The following is a 26,328-nucleotide window of genomic DNA, read 5'->3' as shown; positions in this document are numbered from 1 at the left end:
TCTTCTTTAGAATGGACTGGTTGGATCTCCTTGCAGTCCAAGGGACTCTCAAGAGTCTTCTCCAACACCACAGTTCAAAAGCATCAATTCTTTGGCGCTCAGCTTTCTTCACAGTCCAACTCACATCCATACATGACCACTGGAAAAACTATAGCCTTGTCTAGACAGACCTTTGTTGGCAAAGTAATGCCTCTGCTTTTTAATATGCTGTCTAGGTTGGTCATAACTTTCCTTCCAAGGAGTAAGTGTCTTTTAATTTCATGGCTGTGATCACCATCTGCAGTGATGAACTCTAAAAAAATAATTTTTGAGGCTAGATTCTAACTCTGTTCTTTTAAGACTTATTCTCAAAGTATTTTCAAATTCTTCAGAAAAGGCTCAAGTTCCTATAATAATCATTTGCTAATGTACCTAGGTTATGTAAAAAAAAGACTACCTTGACAGTAATTAGCTTTTTTACTTTGCCTAGATCTTGTCAAATTCTATGTATGCCCTGTTTCATTTTATGTCTATGGTCTCACCATGCTCTAAAACTGAAAGTAAAATAAATTATATTTTCCCCTATCTCCTCTACTATTTCATCCATCACAACTTGAGTGACTTGAAAATAAAATATACTAGATCATTTCCCAATAACATTTCCCAAGCTATGAAATTCTTAATAAGGTGTAAAACTTTCTGCCCTAAGTACATTATTTAACTTGTAGAAAGTTAACATAAGGATCTGAATTTATCCAAAACTTCCTGGAAACCTATCTGGAGCCATTTTGCAAGGCTGTCTCTAATGTCTTGACTTTTACACTTTATTCATATCATTATCAGCCTGATACCAGACCAGAAATATCAGTTTCTTAAAGGGGCATTCTTAATCTAATTGGCAACTTACAGTTCTGACTCTATTCTCCTTAGTTAAATGAGAGTCAATAATATGCTCATTCTTGATTTAAAGATGCATCATTCAGGCAATTTTGTGACTTTTCTGTTCAGTGTGTTAATGTCTGAAATAATTCTGTTATTCTTGTCACATATGCCTAAGCCTGAATTTCTAAAATATATGCTGGAAAATACCATATTCTGGGGTTGTAATTTGCAAACTTGTGAAAAGAAGACAAATACTATAGCAATTTTTCTATTAACTATTTTAAATATTTATTACTGCTATTAAATATAATAAAAAATAATAATAATAAAAGGAATTGATGCAAAAAAAGCTAAGTAAAGCACTTTTGAAAAAAAATGAAAAATAAATATTTAAAGGAAAACATGAAAATTCTGATGAAAATAACCATGTTACAAAGGAAAATATTATAGATAACATAGAATACACATAATTTTAATGGATTTAGATTCATAAACTTGTCTGTATATTCTTTTGGGTGTTTGATGTATACAAAAACATCTTCTGGAAATAATATCAAATATGTTTTTTCTTATCTAACTCAAAAGGCTTTTTTTTTTTTTTTTTAAATTTTCTTACATTATACTGGAAAGGCCCTATAGGAAAATGTTGAATAGAAGTAGTACTAGTAGATTTTGTTGTTAATTTCAAGGTCAAAATGATTCAAAAAAATTTGATATTTGCTGTATGAGTGAATGAAGTGGTTTATATCATTAAAAGTTTTCCTTTAAGTGCAACTTACTTTTGATTCATTACCAACCATATATTTCATACTTTTATTTTTTTATTCATTTCTCTTTCACATACTTTTCTATATTTGGTTGTTAATATTTTCTTACAATTTATGTAAATATCTTTAAGAGAGACAATGGCCATTAATTTTCCTTCCCTGTATCATCCTTCCCAGGTTTTGTATAAGTGTTATATTTGCCTCATTAAAATACCTGGAAGACATGATCTCTTTTTCCATTCTCTAGTGACAGTCTTTTTATTTTAGTTTAAATATTTTCTACTTATGTTTTCAAATCACTGCTATATTAAAGAATATTAATATTAATGATAATTATTTTCGCATCTACTAAACACCTAGCTGTGATCCATCAATCTAAAGATATCTGTAGTACCTGGTGGTCTGTTTCTAATGTTTGTTTTTCTCCCTGTAACTTCTTTATAAGTTTGCTACTTTTCTTTAATGTCAAGTGCTGTATGCACATACACAAGAAATAAAAGAATCTAAATAAGGTTATCTCTTTCTAGTGAGAATTTATTTTGACTGTTTGTTGGCATTTACATTAGAAAATCAACTTAATTCAATTGGAGATTTCATTGATTCAAATCTAAGTTTCAGCCTTTGTATTATCTTGTCTATTTCCAGTTTCTCTGACTTCTACTAGGATATAGTTCTTCAGAAGTTCAGTTGAAAGTCCATTAATTTGCCAGAGTTCCCTGTTTTTGTATGCCCTTAAATTCAAATTATTATCTTTCAAGCTCTGTTTAACTTCTAAACATACTATAACTATTTTTTACTCACCTAGCACATTTCAGTTAAGTTCAGTTCAGTTCAGTCACTCAGTCGTGTCCGACTCTTTGCGACCCCATGAATCGCAGCACACCAGGCCTCCCTGTCCATCACCAACTCCCGGAGTTTACTCAAACTCATGTCCATCGAGTCGGTGATGCCATCCAGCCATTTTATCTTCTGTCGTCCCCTTCTCCTCCTGCCCCCAATCCCTCCCAGCATCAGAGTCTTTTCCAATGAGTCAACTCTGCATGAGATGGCCAAAGTACTGGAGTTTCAGCTTTAGCATCAGTCCTTCCAGTGAACACCCAGGACTGATCTCCTTTAGAGAGGACTGGTTGGATCTCCTCGCAGTCCAAGGGACTCTCAAGAGTCTTCTCCAGCACCACAGTTCAAAAGCATCAATTCTTCAGTGCTCAGCTTTCATTATAGTCTAACTCTCACATCCATACATGACCACTGGAAAAACCATAGCCTTGATGAGCACATTTAGGAATCAGCAAATAACCACTAAGGGAAAACTGGCACACAATAGTGGCCATACCTGAACTTTTCTGCCCTATGGTCCCACATGGCCCTCCAGTTCTGACTACTTTTGAGGAAAATATCCATTCTTCCACCAAGCCACGTAGTACCAGCAGAAGTTCTGCTTAGTTCCCAAGTTATTAGCTTTTTAGGTTCTCAGACTCCTACTTGATGTTGTTTATAGTTGGTAGAAACCTTAATGAGGAAAGAAAATATTGTGTGCAATTTTGAGCTGACTTTCATGAGTTTACCTTTATTCTAGGATCTTATTCTTTCAGATCCTAGCTGCCTTTTTCCAGCTGCCTGGAATATAAGTATATTCCAGTAGTTATTTTGATATTTTATGCAACTTTTTTCTGGTGTTCCTGGTGAGGGGTTTAGTTAGCAACAAGTTATTGCATTGTAATGGGAAGTATAATACTCCATGTAACTTTCTATCTTGAAATATGTCATTTATTTCCTTATTAATGTTATGCATCTAATAGAGTTTCATTTTTTAATTTTTTAAGAATTTATTATCAGAGCACATACTTGAGTCTGCTGGTTTTATCATGCATGTATATTGAGAGTGTTCTATATATAACATATGTATCTTAATGTCTTTATTGTGAAATAGCCTATAATATTATTAGATATAAGAGCCAAAAATAAGTATCATGGATTTTATGAAATCCTAAAACTTAATGAAGCACAAGCTGGAATCAAGATTACTGGAAGAATTATCAATAACCTCAGATATGAAGAAGACACCACCCTTATGGCAGAAAGTGAAGAAAAACTAAAGAGCCACTTGAAGAAAGTGAAAGTGGAGAGTGAAAAAGTTGGCTTAAAGCTCAACATTCAGAAAATGAAGATCATGGCATCCGGTCCTATCACTTCATGGAAAATGGATGGGGATACAGTGGAAACAGTGGCTGACTTTATTTTTGGGGGCTCCAAAATCACTGCAGACGGTGCCATCAGTCATGAAATTAAAAGACACTTACTCCTTGGAAGGAAAGTTATGAACAAACTATACAGCATATTAAAAAGCAGAGACATTACTTTGCTAACAAAGGTCTATCTAGTCAAGGCTATGGTTTTTCCAGTAGTCATGTACGGATGTGAGATTTGAACTATAAAGAAAGCTGAGCCTGAAGAACTGATGCTGTTGGAGAAGACTCTTGAGAGTCCCTTGGACTGCAAGGAGATCCAACCAGTCCATCCTAAAGGAGATCAGTCCTGGGTGTTCATTTATAGGACCGATGTTGAAGTTGAAACTCCAATACTTTGGCTACTTGATGCAAAGAGTTGACTCATTGGAAAAGACCCTGATGCTGGGAAAGATTGAGGCCAAAGGAGAAGGGGGTGGCAGAGGATGAGGTGGTTGGATGGCATTACGGACTCAATGGACATGTGTTTGGGTAAACTCCGGGAGTTGGTGATGGACAGGAAGGCCTGGCGTGCTTGTGGTCCATGGGGTCGCAAAGAGTCAGACATGACTGAGCGACTGAACAGAGTTTTTTACATAATTATATATTTATGTTTTTGTTTAATGAATTGGGTACAGAATATGAGTCAACAATCTACTGTCAAATTTTTGTCAGTCTTTTTCCAAATGACATTATATGATTTCTTGCAGTAAAAATCACCTACTTATATAAAACATTTACTAAAACCTCACAAGAATAGTAATTTAGAAACATATAATTAAATGGTCAAACTCAATGTCAAATTGATTAAATTAACATTTAACTAGTAATTCATTTTAGGGAGGTTATGTTTGTAATTTACCATTTCTCACTGTTTTCAAGTTTATTAGCTCCTAATAAATACAGATAACCTATCTTTTAAATTTCTTTAAAGTGAGAAAAATTTACAATTCACTTATTGCTTCTTAAAACAAATCATTTAACCCCAAATGGATTTTCTGACATATTAATAATAATGGACATTAGGAGAGAAGCTTAAATTTAAAACTAAACTTTGTATGTAGTTCTGAACAATTGGTGGCACTTTATAAACCCCATCTTTTTGTGCTTTTTGTGTGTGGTTTGCAGACTGTCAGAAACTAGCCATTTGCTGACACCTCAAAGTGATATGGACTCTGGTAGCTCTGAAGAATTCTATCAGGCTGTGCACCATGCTGAGCAAACATTCAGAAAAATGGAAAGTTATTTGAAGCAACAGCAACTCTGTGATGTTATCCTGATTGTTGGGAACCGAAAAATACCTGCACATAGGTATAGTAATCTGTCTTTATCTGAAATATGAAGTCATATGTTTATAATGATGGTCTAGTATATAGATTTCAAAATACTCTACAAGTAGAGAAGTAAGCATCCATGTTTTTAAGGACGTTTGGATAATTTTCTTGGTGAGAGTTATAATGCCATGTTAAGTCATCTTTTTAAGAAGTAAAGCAAATATAAATAGTTCAGAAATAAAGCTTCTAATAAGGTTGAAAAATACCCCATTTTATTGACTCATTACTGAGTCATACTAATTGGGAATCAATTTTGACTTAGGAGTATGTACCTAAGCTCTGAAATGTGCTTTATATTTATATTTGACTTAGGAGTATGTACCTAAGCTCTGAAATATGAGATATGCTTTTCTGTCAAAATTGAAAGAAAGTCATATTATTTTTGGTATACACTGTCTATTTCAACTAGGAAATTAACTGTGATATCACAGGAAATTCATAGTGATACTTTTATTTTAAATGTATTAAAATTTCCTTAATTTGTGACATACTGATACTATTTCTAAGGCCCAATATATTCAAAGGTTAATGCATTTTTAAATATTCCTTAGTATTTATTTATAAATAATAATTCTAAGTTACATGAACTAGATATCTGATTATTTGTGTCCTACTTATATGCTGTTAGTTTATTTCTGAAAATTCATTAAATTTGATGTTGAATTTTCCCTCAATTTTTCTATTTATTTTTTGAAATTTTTATGAGAAAAGAATTTTAATATTAATTTTTGATACTGATTATTTTAAATAGTTGAATATATGGACAAATTGCCTTAGGCTACCTTGACATATGCCATTTAATACCATTAATACCGATGAATAAATAGAAAACAATAAACTATGTAAAATAAATATTTACAATGTGCCTCTCTTTCCCATATTTTTAAACTTATATTGCATTATCTAGATAATATATATGCACCTAAGTGCAAACTATTAAAAGAATTCCAAAATATAAGGCTATATTTCTATTATCATAAGAATGTTAAATCACGGACATTGCATTTAAACCAATACACTAAAAATGCATAGGAAAGAACATTTGACATTAAATAATTAATCTAGATCTTATGGGGTTCAATTCATCAATTAACTATGACAGCAATTCTAATAATACAATAGTGATAGTCACTAAATCATGTCCAATTCTTTGTGACCCCAAGGACTGAAGCTTGCCAGGCTCCTCTGTCCATGGATTTCTCCAGGCAAGATCACTTGAGTGGGTTGCCATTTCTTTCTCCAATAATACAATATTCACACTTATTTTGCAAGCACTTCTATGAAATTGCATTATCATTACCAATAGAACAATTGTATTATCATTATTATTGAGACAGTGTTGCAATATTGTGACAAATATGTAGATTATTCTAACCTATCATCTAAATAGCAACTAGATAAAAATTCTGTTAACAAGAAATTTTAATTTCATAATGTAGCTAAGTTTATTTTAATTACCCACTAGTTTAATATATATATATATATATATATGTATTTGTTCAAGAAGACAGAGGGAATCACCTCAAAAGTATGTAAACAGATTAAATTCTCATTAATTTTTAAAAACAGAGCTTTATATAATTTTAATAATCTTATTTTATAGACTTTTATTGGTACTAATTTAGTATTTCTCATTTGAAGCAATTTTAACCAGTATATTGGGCAATCCCCCATATTAATTATATTCTGTTTTTTTCCATATTATTCTTCTTATATAGACTGTTAATATTATTTTCTAAATAATTTGGTAAATTATGCATTTATTTTATAACAAATATGACTAAAACATAAGTTTGTTTATTGGTTTAGATTACTGGAAAATATATCTTAGCAATGTATTATTTATATGAACAATATTCTAAACATTTACATATATTATGTATTTAGCAGATATGAAATTTGATATATTATTGTCAGTTATCTACATTTTTCTTAATATAAGAAAAATTTACCCTATTCACTAAATTTATTTAAATTAGGATTTATATTTTCTCACTCTGTGGTTTAAAACTTTAGTACTATGCTTTCAGTAAGTAGATATCTAAGTTAAACATATATTAACAAATATGTGGGAAAATGTTTATGGGAAGCTTGAAAAAGTCAAGCACTGTTTTTAATAATTGCAAGTATATTACACCTCCATGTTTATACTTTTGTAAAACAAAATGACTATAATCAATGCAAAATTAGATCTTTGCTTTAAAAAAATAATAATCTTAGTAGTAGTAATAAATGAATGGATTTTTAAGTTATACTGTTATATTTTGATTAACACAATTGAATATTGTCTTTGGACAAAATATGTATAATGTCTCAATCATTAGCAGTGAATAATATGGGACTAATAAGGTAAGTTCAAATAATAGAAAAAGAAACAATTTGCATTAAGATCTCCTATTCTGCCTGATAAGATTGCAAGTTAAATGTCATAGTCATTCACAAAGATATGTGTTTTCTTTCATATTAATTGTCTTGTCATTTGAAACTTTCAAATCAATTCCCATTTAAGTTAACAGATTATGACCATTACTGACTTCCCATAAAATCTTTAGCTTATGTGATGGCTATATTGTATATATATATTTAACCTGATGTAAGTTGCAACTATTTATTAATGAAATGCCATGTCTTTATAGGTGTATTTAGATTATTGTTAGGCATATTTTTAAGTAGATTAGCTCTGAAAGGCTAACAGTACTTAAGATAACCATTAATATATTTTCAGAATTAAAAATAATTAAAATCTTGATTTTATCTGTGGTTTAATTTCTCAAAGAAATTCTAATACAGACTTGTTGTAAATGGTCTTGCTTAATTGTTTAGCAACTACCAAAACAAACATTTGAAGGTAAAACTCCGAATTTTAAATATAGGAATTTTTCTTAGGTAGGCTGCCTATAATTAGGGATGTCAGATGCTGAAAATTAGACTGGCAAGATCAATATTAATAATTTAGACAGTCAAATTTTCAAAAGTAAAAGAATTAAGAAGTTTTCATGGCTTACTCTCTCATGATATACAAGTATATAATGAAATATGGTTAAGCTTTTGAAAGTTTTTTTCTCCCTTTAGCCATCATTAAGAATAAGTGCCTTAGACATAAGTAAATGAAAAAATCTTAAACAGCTAACTTCCTGTGAGTTGGAAATAATGGCACTTTTAATTTTTTGTGCATAGAAAAAGTGTGGAAGAATCTAAAACACAGTCAACAATCTTTGTTCTTGGGAAGTAAGGCTCCTAGGCACGATAAAGGAGGCACTGGAATTATTTCTAATATATAAACATGTATATGCTTTGAACGTCTTAGTATGAACATTTCTGCTGCTGCTGCTAAGTCGCTTCAGTCGTTGTCTGACTCTGTGCGACCCGATAGACTGAAGCCCACCAGGCTCCCCCGTCCCTGGGATTCTCCAGGCAAGAACACTGGAGTGGGTTGCCATTTCCTTCTCCAATGAACATTTCAAGATCAAATAAATTCTTAAGTGAAAAATAAAATGATATATGATAGAGAAGAAAGGATCTTGCTCTATAGACCAAAATATTGGGTATCTCAGGAAGCAACATATTCTATTTTCATTTTCCTGCAGGGACTTCCCTGGTGGCTCAGACGGTAAAGAATCTGCCAAAATGTGGAAGACCCAGGTTTGATCCCTGGGTTGGGAAGATACCCTGGAGAAGGGAGTGGCAACCCACTCCAGTATTTTTGCCTGGAGAAGTCCATGGACAGAAGAGCCTAACAGCTACAGCCCATGGGGTTGCAAAGAGTAGGACACAACTTAGTGACTAGCACTTTGACAGTGTATTTATTTATTTCAAGAATATATTTATTACTCTAATGTTCCTTACTGAGTACTAGTATTATGGAAATAGTTGAGGCTAAAAGGGGGAATTGCTATATTTAGAAACATGTTTAATTTCATAAGTAACTTAGATATTAATACTCAAGAGTAGGCAAAGAGTAATGGTTATCTCTACTGATGGAAAGTTAGTTTATAGATATTCTTTGATGGGAGCAGAATAAATTATAATAGTCCTGTACAAACTTCAGAAGAAAAAAAAGAAAGATCCCAGTGCCTGCTGGCTTTGGTAACTCTAGACAACTCCCATTGCACTAGGCTCTGGAAGTGCTCCTGTGGACACAGGATGCCTATGAGGCCCCTTCAACCCAGACTGGGTTCCTTGAACCCAGGCTTCTGGTTGGCCCAACCAGGCCAACTACCAGAGATCCAGGCTTTTATCCTTCCTAATGTTGGGCCATCCACTTGTGCCACCAGGTTCCAGTGCCAAGCTTGCCCCTGTGGATCCAAAATTTAAGTTGGTTCCCATGGATCCAGGCTTCCCTTGCAGCTCAGCTGGTAAAGAATTCTCCTGCAATTCAGGGAGACCTGAGTTTGATCCCTGGGTTGGGAAGATCCCCTGGAAAAGGGAAAGGCCATGCACTCCAGTTTTCTGGCCTGGAGAATTCCATGGACTGTATAGTCCACGGGGATGTGAAGAGTTGGATACTACTGAGCGACTCTCATTTTCACTTGCGCTTGGATCCAGGCTGTCTGCTGTCTCTGCAATAGAAACTTGCTCTGGCAGAACAAACGTTCAGACTGGTCTGAAAGTTCTCATCTTACAAGCATAATCTGGTGGTTCCAAGTTCAAGGCTTACTCTACTGCCACGCCAGCCACAAGAATAATCCAGTACTGCAATATGCTGGTGTATTAATCACTCTGTTATTATATATGTATATATATATATACATTAGAAGACAAAAGTGTTCAAAATAACTATAGCTACAATAATTAGTTAATAAATACACAGCGTAACAACAGGTGAATTGTGACACCAAAACAAAAAAGTGGGAGTAAAAGGTCAGAGTATTCTTATGAAAATGAAATTATCAGCATAAAATAGACTTAGTTTTATAGGATATTTTATGCAAATTTCATAATAATCATAAAGAAAACTTACAACAGATACACAAAGTAAAAAAGAAAGGAATCAAAACATAACACTAGAAAATCATCAGTCCCCAAGTAAAGATAGCAAAAAAGGAAGGAAGAAACAAGGAATCAACAAAACAGTCAGAAAACAATACAATGACATTATAAATCCTTCAGTTCAATTCAGTTCAGTTGCTCAGTCACATCTGACTCTTTGCGACCCCATGAATCACAGCACTCCAGGCCTCACTGTCCATCACCAGCTCCTGGAGTTGACCCAAATCCATGTCCATAGAGTCAGTGATGCCGTCCAGCCATCTCATCCTCTGTCGTCCCCTTCTCCTCCTGCCCCCAATCCCTCCCAGCATCAGGGTCTTTTCCAATAAGTGAACTCTTCGCATGAGGTGGCTGATGTACTGGAGTTTCAGCTTCAGCCTCAGTCCTTCCAGTGAACACCCAGGTCTGATCTCCTTTAGAATGGACTGGTTGGATCTCCTTGCAGTCCAAGGGACTCTCAAGAGTCTTCTCCAGCACCACAGTTCAAAAGCATCAATTCTTTGACACTCAGCTTTCTTTACAGTCCAACTCTCATATCCATACATGACCACTGGAAAAACCATAGCCTTGACTAGATGGACTGTTGGCAAAGTAATGTCTCTGCTTTTCAATATGCAATCTAGGTTGGTCATAACTTTCCTTCCAAGAAGTAAGCATCTTTTTTTTTTTTTAATTAAATTTAATTTAATGCCTGAAATCACCATATGCAGTGATTTTGGAGCCCAAAAAAATAAAGTCTGACACTGTTTCCACTGTTCACCCATCGATTTCCCATGAAGTGATGGGATCAGATGCCATGATCTTAGTATTCCGAATGTTGAGCTTTAAGCCAACTTTTTCACTCTCCTCTCACTTTCATCAAGAGGCTTTTTAGTTCCTCTTCACTTTCTGCCATAAGGGTGGTGTCATCTGCATATCTGAAGTTATTGATATTTCTCCCAGCAATCTTGATTCCAGCTTGTGCTTCTTCCAGCCCAGTGTTTCTCATGATGTACTCTGCATATAAGTTAAATAAGCAGGGTGACAATATACAACCTTGACAAACTCCTTTTCCTATTTAGAACCAGTCTGTTGTTCCATGTCCAGTTCTAACTGTTGCTTCCTAAACTGCATTTAGGTTTCTCAATAGGCAGATCAGGTGGTCTGGTATTCCCATCTCTTTCAGAATTTTCCACAGTTTATTGTGATCCACACTGTCAAAACATTGGCATAGTCAATAAAGCAGAAATAGATGTTTTTCTGGAACACTCTTGCTTTTTTCATGATCCAGAGGATGTTGACAATTTGATCTCTGATTCCTCTGCCTTTTCTAAAACCAGCTTGAACATCTGGATTTCATGTATTACTGAAGCCTGGCTTGGAGTATTTTGAGCATTACTTTACTAGCGTGTGAGATGAGTGCATTGTGCGCTAGTTTGGGCATTTTTTGGCATTGCCTTTCTTTGGGATTGGAATGAAAACTGATCTTTTCCACTCCTGTGGCCACCACTGAGTTTTCCAAATTTACTGGCATATTGAGTGCAGCACTTTCACAGCATCATCTTTCAGGATTTGAAATAGCTCAACTGGAATTCCATCACCTCCACTAGCTTTGTTCATAGTGATGTTTTCTAAGGCCCACTTGACTTCACATTCCAGTATATCTGGCTCTAGGTGAGTGATCACACCATTGTGATTATCTTGGTTGTGAAGATCTTTTTTGTACAGTTCTTCTGTGTATTATTGCCACCTCTTCTTAATATCTTCTGCTTCTGTTAGGTCCATACAATTTCTGTCCTTTTTTGAGCCCATCTTTGCATGAAATGTTCCCTTGGTATCTCTAATTTTCTTGAGGATATCTCTAGTCTTTCCCATTCTGTTGTTTTCCTCTATTTCTTTGTATTGATCGCTGAGGAAGGCTTTCTTATCTCTCCTTGCTATTCTTTGGAACTCTGCATTCAGATGCTTATATCTTTCCTTTACTCTTTTGCTTTTAGCTTCTCTTCTTTTCACAGCTATTTCTAAGGCCTCCCCAGAGAGCCATTCTGCTTTTTTTGCATTTATTTTCCATGGTGATGATCTTGATCCCTATCTCCTGTACAATGTCATGAACCTCATTCCATAGTTCATCAGGCACTCTATCTATCAGATCTAGGCCCTTAAATCTATTTCTCACTTCCACTGTGTAGTCATAAGGGATTTGATTTAGGTCATACCTGAATGGTATAGTGGTTTCCCCTACTTTCTTCAATTTAAGTCTGATTTTGGCAATAAGGCGTTCATGATCTGAGCCACTGTCAGCTCCCGGTCTTGTTTTTGCTGACTCTATAGAGCGTCTCTATCTTTGGCTGCAAAGAATTTAATCAATCTGTTTTCAGTGTTGACCATCTGGTGATGTCCATGTGTAGAGTCTTGTTTTGTGTTGTTGGAAGAGGCTGTTTGCTATGACCAGTGCATTTTCTTGGCAAAACTCTGTTAGTCTTTGCTCTGCTTCATTCTGTACTCCAAGGCCAATTTCGCCTGTTACTCCAGGTATTACTTGACATCTTACTTTTGAATTTCCATCCCCTATAACGAACAGGACATCTTTTTCAGGTGTTATCAGTAATTATTCTAAATATAGTTGGATTAAACTCTTTAATACAAAGGCATAGAGTGCCTGAATGACTTAAAAACTAAGACCCAATTATATTCTGTCTACAAGAGACTCAGCTTTAAGAACACACATAGTCTAAAAGTAAATGGATAGAAAAAGTTTTTCCAAGCAAACAAATGTAAAAAGATCACAGTAGCTATGGTTATTTCATACAGAATAGACTTTAAGCCAAAAATCGTAACAAGAGACAAAGATGGTCACTATATAGTGATAGAAGTGTCAATTCATCAATAGAATATGACAGTTATAAAAGTATTATGGTAATCCTTTCACAGTATATATATGTATCACATTCACACATTATATAACAACAGTGGGCTTCATAGGTAGCTCAGCCAGTAAAGAAATCACCTACAATGCAGGAGAATCTTGTTTGACTCCTAGGTTGGGAAGATTCTCTGCAGAAGGGATAGGCTACCCACTCCAGTGTTCTTGAGCTTGCCTGGTGACTCAGATGTTAAAGAATCTGCCTCCAATGGGAGAGACCTGGGTTCGATCCCTGGGTAAGGAAGATTTCCTGGAGGAGGGCATGGCAACCCAGTCAAGTATTTTTGCCTGGAGAATTCTCATGGACTGAGAAGCCTGGTGGGCTGCAGTCCATGTGGTCACAAAGAGTCGAACACGACTGAGAGACTAAGCACAGCACAGCACATATCAACAATATCTCAACAAAACTAAGCTAAGGGAGGTAAGAGAAGCTGAAAACTTGTTTTTTCCCCATTGTTTAGATATCATTTAAATATCCTCTTTATTCTTACTGTGAATATACAGCAACCAGTGAAGCATCTTTCCTTGTTTTAATTAAAACAGATGTTTATCAAACATATAGCATTGCTCTGTGCCCTGCTGGTGATGCAAAAGAATTATAAAACATGCTCATTTTCCTTGTGAAGCTTCCAACTATCTTGAAGAGGAAAGAGTAACCCATAGGACAATGTACTTGTGTTTGTAAATAACTACAACTGAAATATATGGCTTTGATTCCAAATACAAGAGACAATAAAAGAAATGAGTACTATATGAGAGTATTATAAAAATTTTTTTAGGAGAAATTGAGATCAGCCTAATGAAAGAGAACAAATATGCTATTTTAGATAGAATAGTATGGAAAATAGAGAAGTAAATAATTTGCAGTTTTGAAAATTACAATGTACCAGCTTAGCTAACGTGGAGCAATATAGAAAGCAAGCTATAAAATTAAGGCAAATGTTATTATGATAAACCTTGATATCTGGTAAAGAGGTTTGCATTGGAATTATGTGTACAATTAAAGTTCACATAGGTTGTTGAATAGGGGAGTAACATAGTCAAATCAATGCTGTGCTTAGTCACTCAATTGTGTCTGATTCTTTGAGACCCCATGGGCTATAGCCCACCAGGCTTCTCTGTCCCTGGGGATTTTCCAGGCAAAAAGACCGGAGTGGGTTGGCATGCCCTCCTCCAGAGGATCTTCTCCACCCAGGGATCAAACCCAGGCCTCCCACATTGCAAGTAGATTCTTTACCAACTGAACCCCAGGGAAGCCCAAGAATACTGGTATGGGTAGCCTATCTCTTCATCAGAGGATCTTCCCCACCCAGGAATCGAACTGGGGTCTCCTGCATTGCAGGTGGATTGTTTACCAGCTGAGCTAATCAAGTCAATAATAATAATAATAGCTTCCCTGGGGCCTCTGATGGTTAAAAACCTACCTTCAATGTGGGAGTCTCAGATTTGATCCCTAGGTAGGGAAGATACCCTGGCAAAGGAAATGGCAATCCACTCCAGTATTCTTGCCTGGAAAATCCCATAGACAGAGGAGCCTGGTGGGCTACATGGAGTTGCAAAGAGTCAGACATTACTGAGAAACTAACACTTTCACTTTCAATAATACTAGTTAACATTCACTCTATTGGTTATCTACCAAACCCTATTTGAAGTGCACCTCATATACTAACCCACTTTGTCCTGAAAAGAAAGAAAATTATTTTTCCAATTTTTCTCTCATAGAATAGAAAATGGAGAAATTAAGAATTCAACCAAATTATGCATTTCATAGGTGGTGGAAATATATTCAAACCCAGGCTGTCTGGCTATAGAAGTAATGCTTTAATGACTACAGTAGTCTGTTTAGCATAATTTACAAAGACAGTCTGAAAAATGGCACAGGTTTAGAAAATGTACAAAAGATGGGCAGAGCAAAAACTAACTACTGCCCCAGGAAGCTGTTATACTTAATTCAGGCATGAAATGAGGACTATGTAAACACTGAAAAATGGATGAATTGAGAAACGCTTTGAACAGTGTCATTAGTCAGGATATTTGGATGCAGAGTAGAGACTGGAATTCAGGTGTGCACAGTTTATTTATAAAGTATTTTCAGAAGAAGAGCAGGATAGGCAGAAGGAGCAAATCCAGGATGTGGTCTTAGCAGGTCCGTCATTTCATCTTTAACTCCTAGTCATACCCTGAGGAAAAGGGACAGCCTTCACACCTTGGTTCTATTAGTCATCATTGTTGGACCCACTCACAGGCTGAGAGTTGGGAAGGCTGTAGAATTCTGGAGATGAGGTAAGAGTAGCCTGAGCACATGGAGTGAGGCAACCTCTGTTAGACCAAGTGCAATTGGTCTACACAGAAAAGACAACTGGAAGCAGTTAGGTGTCAATATCACTGGTGCTGGAAACATAGGTGTACCTCATAAAAGGGGTCTGGGCACAAGAACCATACAGTCCAATTCAAGAGGAAAGATGGGTCTTGTGTCATATTTTACAGGCAATAAAGCCAGAGGACATAAGTGATGACTTCGTAATATTGTGAAAATTCAATATATTGGTAATACACCAAGTAGAATTAGGGAAGTAAAAATAAAAGAGCCCTCCCAGGGAATACTCTGAGTTTAGTAGAGGGCATACAAGAATGCTACTGGGATATCTAGTGAGCAGTTTCTACAGGCATTCTAGATAAGATGCTAGATTAAAACCACAATAAATGTTATAATTAAGACCATGCTCAAACATGGTTCTGAAACAGTGAGTGTTAAGGCCAAAATTTAGAGACCCAAGAAAAAAACCTGGAGGCAGTGAAAGGGTCAAGAAGTAAGAGTAAGAAAAGTCAAATAATTTGAGGAAAACAAGACTAAGGAAGTCTGCACTGCCTTAGCTAAAATGGGATTTAGAGAAGGCGTGGGAAGTCCACAGTGTCAAACTCCACAATAACCTGGAGTAGGACTTAGACAGGTTTAATAGCTTTGTAAGGAAATAAATTTGTAGTGACCTCAATAAGAGACTTTTCCAGTGTGACTGCAGGCATTCACTTATTTATGCAGTTTTTGCTCCTGCTTCTCTTGCATTAATAGAAGCTATATACTCACCTATGAAGATATTACTTTCTGTTATGCATTGCGTTCCTCTTTTAACATCTAATTCAAATTTTATGTGTCACTAAATCTAAATGCAGTATAAAGTTTTCTGTACTTCTCTTACTGAGTTAGCAGTATTTTGTATTTTATAGCTGATGGAGATGATTTCATATCATTATTTAAGATAAAATTCTGTAGGTTTTGAAATATTTTCCTCTATATGGATGTTGCCTGGTTGCAAATAAAGCCCTTATATACTTAAACTGGTTAACTGGCTAACTTTATGTCAGTATATTTCTTATGCTCCAGAAAAAAAAAAAAATATATATATATATATATATATATATATATACACACACATATACCTGTGGTTTATGATAGTTTACTTTGGTATTCAGTTATATTTAGTTCTTTTGATAAAACTGATTAACACTGATTTATCTAATCAATGTATAACAAATATTTAAAGCTATCTGTATCTTAATTATTTTGTCACTTATGGGAATATAAAGAGTTGACATGTTTAGGTACTAACTGTCCATTTAAATATGTAGCAAACTTATAACTTTAAATATTTCTAACATGTTACCAATTAGGCTATTAATATTAATAGTTAAAATCATGAATCACATCCCTAAATTCATGAAGTATATACTGAAGGTTTTTTCCAGTTGAAAAAAGTCATAAACTTATGAATCATAAGCACTATAAATCATAAAGTTATACTGATACCACTAATTTCAATCCACTTTAAACAGAAAAGAGTTTCAGGAATAATTTAGACAACTGATTAAAACACACATCTTAACTACAATTCAGTTTTCAAAAAATTTTTTTTTTTTACAATTCTCTATTCATTTAGAATCAGAACATATTGTCAAATATGTTACTCATTCATCTTAAAATATATTCCTACTTAGGATTTTAAAGTATACAAAAATCTTAACAATCATTAAAACAACAATAAATCATCAGAAAATTGAAATAGCTGCATATTTTTAAAGCTATCAAAAAGTTATGGCAAAAAAATAAAAATTAAAAATAACTAAAAACTAAAATCATATTCTCTTCTTAGCTTCTACTTTTTTTTAATGGTTTGCATTGACCACAATGTCCAATTTACAAGTGAGACTTAAGGACACATGGGAGAAAGCTTGGAGAATGTAAATCTGCAGTCAAGAGCAGAATCAGTCAACTCAACCTGGAAAAAGGCCATTAAAGCAAGTACGAAAGATAATTTAAAATATCTATACTGCTGCTGCTGCTGCTGAGTTGCTTCAGTCATGTCCGACTCTGTGCGACCCCATAGACGGCAGCCCACCAGTCTTCCCCCGTCCCTGGGATTCTCCAGGCAAGAACACTGGCGTGGGTTGCCATTTCCTTCTCCAGTGCATGAAAGTGAAAAGTGAAAGTGAAGTCGCTCAGTCGTGTCCGACACTTCGCGACCCCATGGACTGCAGCCTACCAGACTCCCCCGTTCATGGGTTTTCCAAGCAAGAGTACTTGGAGTGAGGTGCCATTGCCTTCTCGGTTTTTACTGCTGCTGCTGCTGCTAAGTCACTTCAGTCATGTCCGACTCTGTGCGACCCCATAGATGGCAGCCCACCAGGCTCCCCCGTCCCTGGGATTCTCCAGGCAAGAACACTGCAGTGGGTTGCCATTTCCAATACATGAGACTGAAAAGTGAAAGTGAAGTCGCTCAGTCATGTCTGACTCTTAGCGACCCCATGGACTGCAACCTACCAGGAACCTCTGTCCATGGGATTTTCCAGGCAAGAGTACTGGAGTGGGGTGCCTTGCCTTCTCTGAAAATATCTAGAGAAAAAGATGAATATCATAATGCAAGTTGATATTAACAGAGATTTGGGGGAAAAAAATGTTTATTCACTAGAAGTCGTCTGCAATAAAACACAAAGCAAAAGAAAAATTGAGTGTAAACTGAGCTCACTCAACAACATGTAAGGTACTCTCAATTACTGGAACATACATAGATTTAAAGTCCAAAAAAGAGTTAGAAGACGAATTGGGTGAAAAAATGAGGTACAATTAACAGATAATTTTCTAAATTTGATGAAAAAGATCCATCCACCTCTCCAGGAAGCTCAGAAAATGGTAAGAAGAATAAAAAAGTAACCACATCTATATAACTTAAGCCATAATAGGCTAAATCTAACTCCTAAAATAAACTGAGAAAAACTAAAACAATTAGAGATAAAGGACATAGTAAAACAGGGAAACAATTATAAGAATGAAAAATCATTTCTATTAGAAACAATAGAGACTTGATCATAATAGAATATTAGTTTTCTAGCTCAAAAAAGTTTTTCTCTCAATCTAGAATTCTATATCAAGTGAAATAACTTTATATTCTCAATGCAGCTGAATCAAGATATTTTTATATAAATGAAAACTGACAGAATTTATTATCATCAGACATTCTTTACAAGAAATACTAAAGAAGCTTCTTTCACTTGAAGGGTATTGATACCCTTCAGTATCTTTATACTTCTTTAGAACAAAATTGAGTCATTTTTACTTTCACACATATATTCTTTGGGCTTCCCTGATAGGTCAGTTAGTAAAGAATCCACCTACAGTTCAGGAGACCCCAATTTGATTTTGGGGTTGGGAAGATTAACCGGAGAAGGGACAGGCTACCCACTCCAGTATTCTTGGGCTTCCCTCGTGGCTCAGCTGATAAAGAACCCACCTGCAATGCGGGAGACCTGGGTCCGATCCCTGGGTTGGGAAGATCCCCTGGAGAAGGGAGAGGCTACCCACCCCAGTATTCTGACCTGGTGAATTCCAAGAATTGTACAGTCCATGGGGTCACAAAGAGTCGGACACAACTGAGTGACTTCACTCTCACTTTCATATATTCTTTAAAATGATTCTTGACTGAGCAAGAAGAAAGTAAGGAATTTATGCTGTTGTGAGGTTCTTGCAATGTTTATGAAGCATTGTGAAAGTGAAGTCGCTCAGTCGTGTCTGACTCTTAGCGACCCCGTGGACTACAGCCCACCACGCCCTCCGTCCATGGGATTTTCCAGGCAAGAGTACTGGAGTGGGGTGCCATTGCCTTCTCCGTTAACAGAGGCTAGGCATATTATATTTACTTGGAGCTGGTATACTTGGTGACAGCCTTAGTGCCCTCGGACATGGTGTGCTTGGCCAGCAATGAAGCATTAGGTTGGTACAAAAGGAAATGCGGGGAATGCTAAATCAATATAACTAGGCTTAAACACATCTTTATTAATCAAAATAAGAACCATTACAATCAACGCATTTTTGCCAATAAGAGAAATTTGTTTATTCCTGTAGGGTAAAAATCCATGTTTCAGGATTCCACAAACTCTTGGAAAGTATTTTCTGCCCCCTGCTGGTTGTGGAAGAATTTTACCTGCAAAAAGTTGTCCAGATGCTTGCAGAAATGGTAGTTGATTGGTGAGAGGGGTCAGATGAATATGGCTGATGAGGCAAAACTTCATAGCTCAATTTCTTCAACTTTAAAGCTTGGTTGTGTGACATGCAGTCAGGCATTGTTAAGGAGATGAATCGGGCCCTTTCTGTTAACCCATGCCAACTGTAGGCATTACAGTTTTCAGTGCACCTCATCGATTTGCTGAGCATACTTCTCAGATGTATTAGTTTCACTAGGATTAAGAAAGCTGTAGTGGATCAGACCAGCAGCAAACAGTGACCATGACTTTTTTTTTTTTTTTGGTGCAAATTTGACTTTGGGAAGTGCTTTGGAGCTTCTTTTTGGTGTAACTAGGGAATCCCAAGTGGCTCAAATGGTAAAGAATCTGCCAGTAGTGCAGAGAACTGACTTCAATCCCTGGGTAGGGAAGACTCCCTGAGAAGGGAATGACTCCCTATACCAGTGGTCTTGCCTGGAGAATTCTATGGACAGAGGAGCCTGACAGGCTTTAGTCTATGGGATTGTGAAGAGTAGGACTCAGGTGAACAGCAAACACTTTCACTCAGTCCAATTGCTGAGCTGGTTGTCATAATATAATTAACTTTTCAACTCGTGTCACAATCCAATCAAGAAATTATTCATTGTTATTGAACAGAATAAGAGAAGACAACACTTCGAAGCAAAGATTTTTTTTTTTTAATTTGGGATCCTACTTTCAGAGGGTGACGTGAGTTGAAAAGTTAATTATATTATGACAACCAGCTCAGCAATTGAAGTGAAAGTGTCATGGGAAATAGATGGGGAAACAGTGGAAACAGTGTCAGACTATTTTGGGGGGCTCAAAAATCACTGCAGATGGTGATTGCAGCCATTAAATTAAAAGGCGCTTACTCCCTGGAAGGAAAGTTATGACCAACCTAGATAGCATATTCAAAAGCAGAGACATTACTTTGCCAACAACGGTCCATCTAGTCAAGGCTATGGTTTTTCCAGTGGTCATGTATGGATATGAGAGTTGGACTGTGAAGAAAGCTGAGCACTGAAGAAATGATGCTTTTGAACTGTGGTGTTGGAGAAGACTCTTGAGAGTCCCTTGGACTGCAAGGAGAGCCAACCAGTCCATTCTAAAGGAGATCAGTCCTGGGTGTTCATTGGAAGGACTGATGCTGATGCTGAAACTCCAGTACTTTGGCCACCTCATGTGAAGAGTTGACTCATTGGAAAAGACTCTGATGCTGGGAGGGATTAAGGACAGGAGGAGAAGGAGACAGAGCATGAGACGGCTGGATGGCATCACTGACTCGATGGACGTGAATTTGGGTAAACTCCGGGAGTTGATGATAAACAGGGAGGTCTGGTGTGCTGCGATTCATGGGGTCGCAAAGAGTCGGACAAGACTGAGCGACTGAACTGAACTGAATCAAGCTTTTTCACCTTTCCAATTTGCTTCAAATGCCAAGTAACCATAGAATTATCGATGTTGAGTTCTTTGGGAACTTCTCATATAGTTGTAAGAGGATCAGCCTTGATGATGGCTCTCAATTGGTCACTGTTAACTTCCAATGACCAGCCACTACAGTTCTCATTTTCAAGGATCTCATCTCCTTCACAAAACTTCTTAAACCACCACTGAAGTGTATGTTCAATAGCAGTTCCTGGGCTAAATGCACTATTGATGTTGCAAGTTGTCTCTGCTGCTTTATGATCCATTTTGAACTTGAATTAAAAAAAAAAAAATCTCTGAAATTTGCTTTTTGTCTGACATAATTTCCATAGTCTAAAATAAATATAAAATTTAAAAAAAACAAGTAATAAGTCATTAGCAAAAAAGAAAAATAAAGTGAGAGATACACATTAAAATGATGTCTAACATAACCACAGTTATTTAAGCATGTATTTCAGTATCAAACAGCAAAGTTCAACAATGCAAAACCACGATTACTTTTGCACCAACCTAACAGTGAATTTTACTTGACAGTAGACTGTTACTACTTAAAAATTAGTGTGTAATCTCTAGACAGAGTCAGCAAACTTAAATGCAGAGGCCACATCCAACATGTAGGTAGGTTTTGTATGAACCATGAGCTAAAATTCATTTTCACATTTTCCATTGATTGAATTTTCTTAAAGGAAAATGTGATAGTATATGTTGTTGTGGGCAACTGAGATGCTAAATTCCATTTGACTCTTGTATGATCCTGTGGACTATAGCCCACTGGGCTCCTCTGTTCATGGAATTTTCCAGGCAAAAATCTAGAGTGGGTTGCCATTTCCTTCTCCAGGGTATCTTCCCAACCCAGAGACTGACTCTGTGTCTCCTGCATTGGCAGGTGGATTCTTTACCACTGAGTCACCAGGGAAGCCCTAGAGAATGTATGCATGATTCTTAATACCTAAACTACTTTATAACTGACTATTTGTAGAAAAAGTTCTGACCCCTATTTAAAAGCAACCACTTAAAAAAAAATTCACATATACATGCAAGAAAAAAGAGCCAGTTAAAATATAAATGAATGAGATAAAATAAAAGACACTAAATAAATAAATACATAAACCAAAAAGACTAAATGGAGCAAATTGAAAGCAAATATAATTGAGTAGAACAGTAGAATTAAACCTGAATATAATTTTTTGACAATAAAATTTAGTAAATTTTAGAAACTGGATGTATGCTTGGTCTCTCAGTCGTGTCCAACTCTGCGACTCCATAGACTCTAGCCTGCCAGGCTCCTCTGTCCATGGGATTCTCCAGGAAAAAATACAAAAGTTGGTTGCCATTTCCTTGTCCAGGGGATCGTCCCAACCCATGGATCAAACCCAGGTCTCCCACATTGCAAGACAATTCTGTACCATCTGAACCACCAGGGAAGCTCAAGAATACTGGAGTGGGTATCCTATCCCTTCTCCAGGGGATCTTCTCGACTCAGGAATTGAATTAGGGTTTCTTGCATTACAGGCAGATTCTTTATCAGCTGAGCTATCAGGGAAGCCCCAAGGAACTGGGGATAAAATGGGCTAATTCTTGAGAAATGTAAACCTTAATGAAGAAAAAAAGAGTATATAAAAAAAGTTTGTAGCTAATTTAATCATTGAAATTGGACTAATATGTCACTTTTTCCCAAAATAGGCCAACAAGGATTTTATTCAAGTAAGCTCTGGAACATTTTAAAAGAAAAGTTATTTACTTTCTTTCATAAGTTGCTATACATAATTTAGAAGATTTTAAGCTGCCAATTCATTTTATAAGGCTAGTATAATCTTTATTCAAGAGTCAAATAGGGAAAAAAAGAAAAGAAAATAGCAGGTTCATTTTTCATGACTTTAAATAGAAAAATCCTAATGATAATTTTGATTCAGAAAAAAAGACATTTTATGAATTTTAGCATCTACATATTATAAATCTTTTTGGCAAAGCTAAAAATTAAAGGTGTTTTCCTTACTTGGTAAAGCTCATACAACAAAAATTTAGCAAGCATTCTACAGAAAGAGTCTAGATGTGACTTGTTTAAGATAGAAAGTAACCCAAATTTTCTCTCCCAACATGGCTACAGTTTAACACAACATTGAGGTCCTATATGAACCTGAAAGAAAGGCATAGTGAAAGGAGTTATGGAGAATGGATAGGAAGTGGTCAAAACAAGATTCTTAGCAGATGACTTAATCATCTGCCTAGGAGACAAAGCAGTTAAATCAGAAAGACTATTAAAATACAATATTATAAAGTAAAATAATAATAATAATTAAAAAATTAAAAAATAATAAAAAATACTTCAGTAAATATGCGAGATAAGAGATAGATCCATGAAAGTTTCAACTAATGAATCCTACATCAACAAAAATCACCAAAAAAATAACTTTTTAAAGTTATTATTCATAATACTAACAAAACTCTAAATTATGTAAGAATCAAAAAAGAACACAAAAGATAATTTTAGAAAAAAAAATTTGAATAAAAAGCAGACAAGATATTCTGAATACATGGAGAGATATTTTATACTTTTGTATTGGATGACTTCAATAATAAATATATGAACTATCCCCAATTAAATCAGAAATTCAATGAATTTTAATTAAAATTCCATTTAATTTATTTGAAGAGCTTGCATTAAATTTCATATGAAGAATACAACTCCACTAATAGTTAAATGAAAGTAAAAATAAAAAGGGAGGATTTGTTTCACTGCTTATAAAGACTATTTAGAATCATAGCTTTTTTCTAAAATGTATTGTATTAGCACAAGGACAAGAAAATAAGGGGAAAAAAAGTCAGCAACAGATCACAATACATTCAGGACTCGAATTTGAAATATAGTTGGTACCATTAATTCACTGGGACAAATGAAATTCTTTAGTAGTTTCATGGAACATGGACAAGTATGTAGAGAAAAATAAAATTGGAATCCTATCCAAAAGGATGAATGACTTAAATTTGAAAGAAAAAAATATAGAAGAAAATGTAAGACAATACTCTGTGACCAAAGGTTGGAGCAGAATTTTCTAAATCAGTTTTTTAAAGTACACTTCATAAGGCAATAAATAGATAGATGCATACATATGTATATATACATAATGGATGGATGATAGGCAGATGGATGGATGGATAGACAGATAGTGTCCTTCATTGCATTCTTGTTTGACACATTCATGGCCTAAATAAGATCCTGTGACTCTTTCAGGCTTGTTCTGAGCTCAGTCTCTGACTATTTTGCTGCCATGTTTACAAGTGATGTTTGTGAAGCCAAGCAAGAGGAGATCAAGATGGAAGGCATAGACCCCAATGCTCTCTGGGACCTTGTCCAGTTTGCATATACAGGTACAGTAAATGGATTATAATTTTATGTTAATATCTTGTGAATTTTAGAATTTTAATATATGTTTTAAAGCTAAAAAAGAAAAACTGCTTAGCTTGTATCAGTCTTCTTTTTTCAGTTGAGACACTAACAGAGAAAAATCAACCACATTTTCCTTTGTCAACGAAATGACCAATGTTAATTATATATAAATGTTCTACTCTCTCCCACAAATAATTTATAATGATTTTTTAAAAACTGGTTTATAATAATAGTCAATGGAATGAGTTTGGAAGGCAGAAAAGAGATTATTAATTATTAAATATGAGTTTGTTTATGTCCAAACTTAGAGCATTAGGAAGAAAAGCTATAATTTTCTTTCTTTTAGGAAATGATGGGTTCAAATAATTATTTTATCCTTGTAACATGTTTATTTCAGTATTAAATCCTTCACAGACAATTTAATGTGAATTTGACAAACAGCTTAAAAAGGAAAATGAAGACACTTAGAATTGTGAAAATGGCTAATTTTTAAAGCATTTTTCCTTTTTTCTGATCTATTATGTTCTTTTGTTGGCCTTTGCACCATATTATATTTAGCACAAATAATTTTGCTAATTTAGCAAATAACTGTTAAATGCTACTCAATGTACAAGTATTAGCTGTGCCTCTGGAGAATAAACTAATGAATAAACCATGTCTTTGCCCTCCAGAAGCTCACAGTCCACGTGGAGGTAAAAAGTTAGACAAGGGATAAATATGATAGAATTCCAAATGTTAAGAGGAAATTAGAGGGCATAAACCTGCTATTTAGAGCATTATTATGACTCACATTTGTTTAAAGCATTTTAATAACTTTCAAGGTTAGTAAGAGAAGGGGATGCATTATACTAAAATCTTGTGATAGAAGCAAAGGCAAATAGTATGGATTGGTGTAATATTTTTAGAAGTGAACAGGTAGTTCGTTTTGCCCTAACTCTTGATCATAGTGTGAAATGAAGAAAGAAAGAGAAGTTAGAGCCTGATTACCAAAGCAGCAAGGCCCTAATTAAAGGAGCTGTGTTTTTGCAGTACTTCTGGTTACAGGGAAATGAGAGATGGCATTGTGAAGATCAGACTTTCCTGGTGGCTCAGTGGCAAAGAATACACCAGCAAATACAAACTTGATCTCTGGGTCAGGAAAATCCCCAGAGAAGGAAATGGCAACCCACTCCAGTATTCTTACCTGGGAAATCCTATGGACAGAAGAGCCTGGCAGGCTACAATCCATGGTGCTGCAAAAGAGTCACACACAATTTAGTGAATAAAGCACGTTGTGAAGATTAGCCACTAGAAGCAGACACTATAGAAGTAGTAGGAATCTGTTCTCTTGGAGAATTTAGCTTCTCACTAAGAGAAGTTTACTATTAATGTTATACTTACTCAGTAAAATAAACCTCTTTGGGGGAAAAAAAAATACACATGTTCTGGGTACTTGAATCTCAAGGCAGCAATGTGATGGAAAGACTTATACATTTTCCAGCCTCAGTAACTTTTAAATTACATTTTGTCAAAGCAAATATTGCAGTGGACAAAGTTAATCAGGTAAGCACAAGGCTGTTGCAACAGGGGAGTGAGATCAGAATTCAGTCTTAATTTTGCTGAAACAAAGGGTTAGGGGAGTATTTTTAAGTTCTGGGGTAAAAGAGAGCACAGGCCATTGCTTGTTGGCTTTACCTAGAAGAAAAGTAAACTGTCTCCTCTTTGTGACAGAAGGCAGTTTCACAACTTGAAGCAAGGTGCCCACTCAAATTCTGCTCTTTCCATTCCACAAAAATAGAGATATATGAGTGCTATTTCCCTCGATGTTGGATTTTCAAAGAGATGGCTTTCAGGTCCTTGAGAAAAATCTTCCTGTTGTATAACCGGAAAGAAGCCAGTTTTTTCTTTTTAATAATTTTCATCTTAAAGAAGTAGAGGAAGATTT

General features: G+C 35.4%; 1 protein-coding gene across 1 annotated transcript in view; it reads left to right on the top strand.

Annotated features, from left to right (window-relative positions):
* KLHL1 (kelch like family member 1) overlaps positions 1 to 26,328 on the top strand; it is a 540,073-nt gene that overhangs the window by 201,709 nt on the left and 312,036 nt on the right. The window contains exons 2-3 of the mRNA XM_061435054.1: positions 4,982 to 5,164; positions 24,249 to 24,385. Coding sequence (XP_061291038.1) covers positions 4,982 to 5,164; positions 24,249 to 24,385 — 320 coding nt within the window. The remainder of the gene's footprint in view (positions 1 to 4,981; positions 5,165 to 24,248; positions 24,386 to 26,328) is intronic.

Source organism: Bos javanicus, chromosome 12, assembly GCF_032452875.1.
Source record: "Bos javanicus breed banteng chromosome 12, ARS-OSU_banteng_1.0, whole genome shotgun sequence".
NCBI classification, from domain to species: Eukaryota; Metazoa; Chordata; class Mammalia; order Artiodactyla; family Bovidae; genus Bos; species Bos javanicus.
The sequence above is the reverse complement of the archived record's forward strand: the minus strand, read 5'-3'. Positions and strand labels throughout refer to the sequence as shown.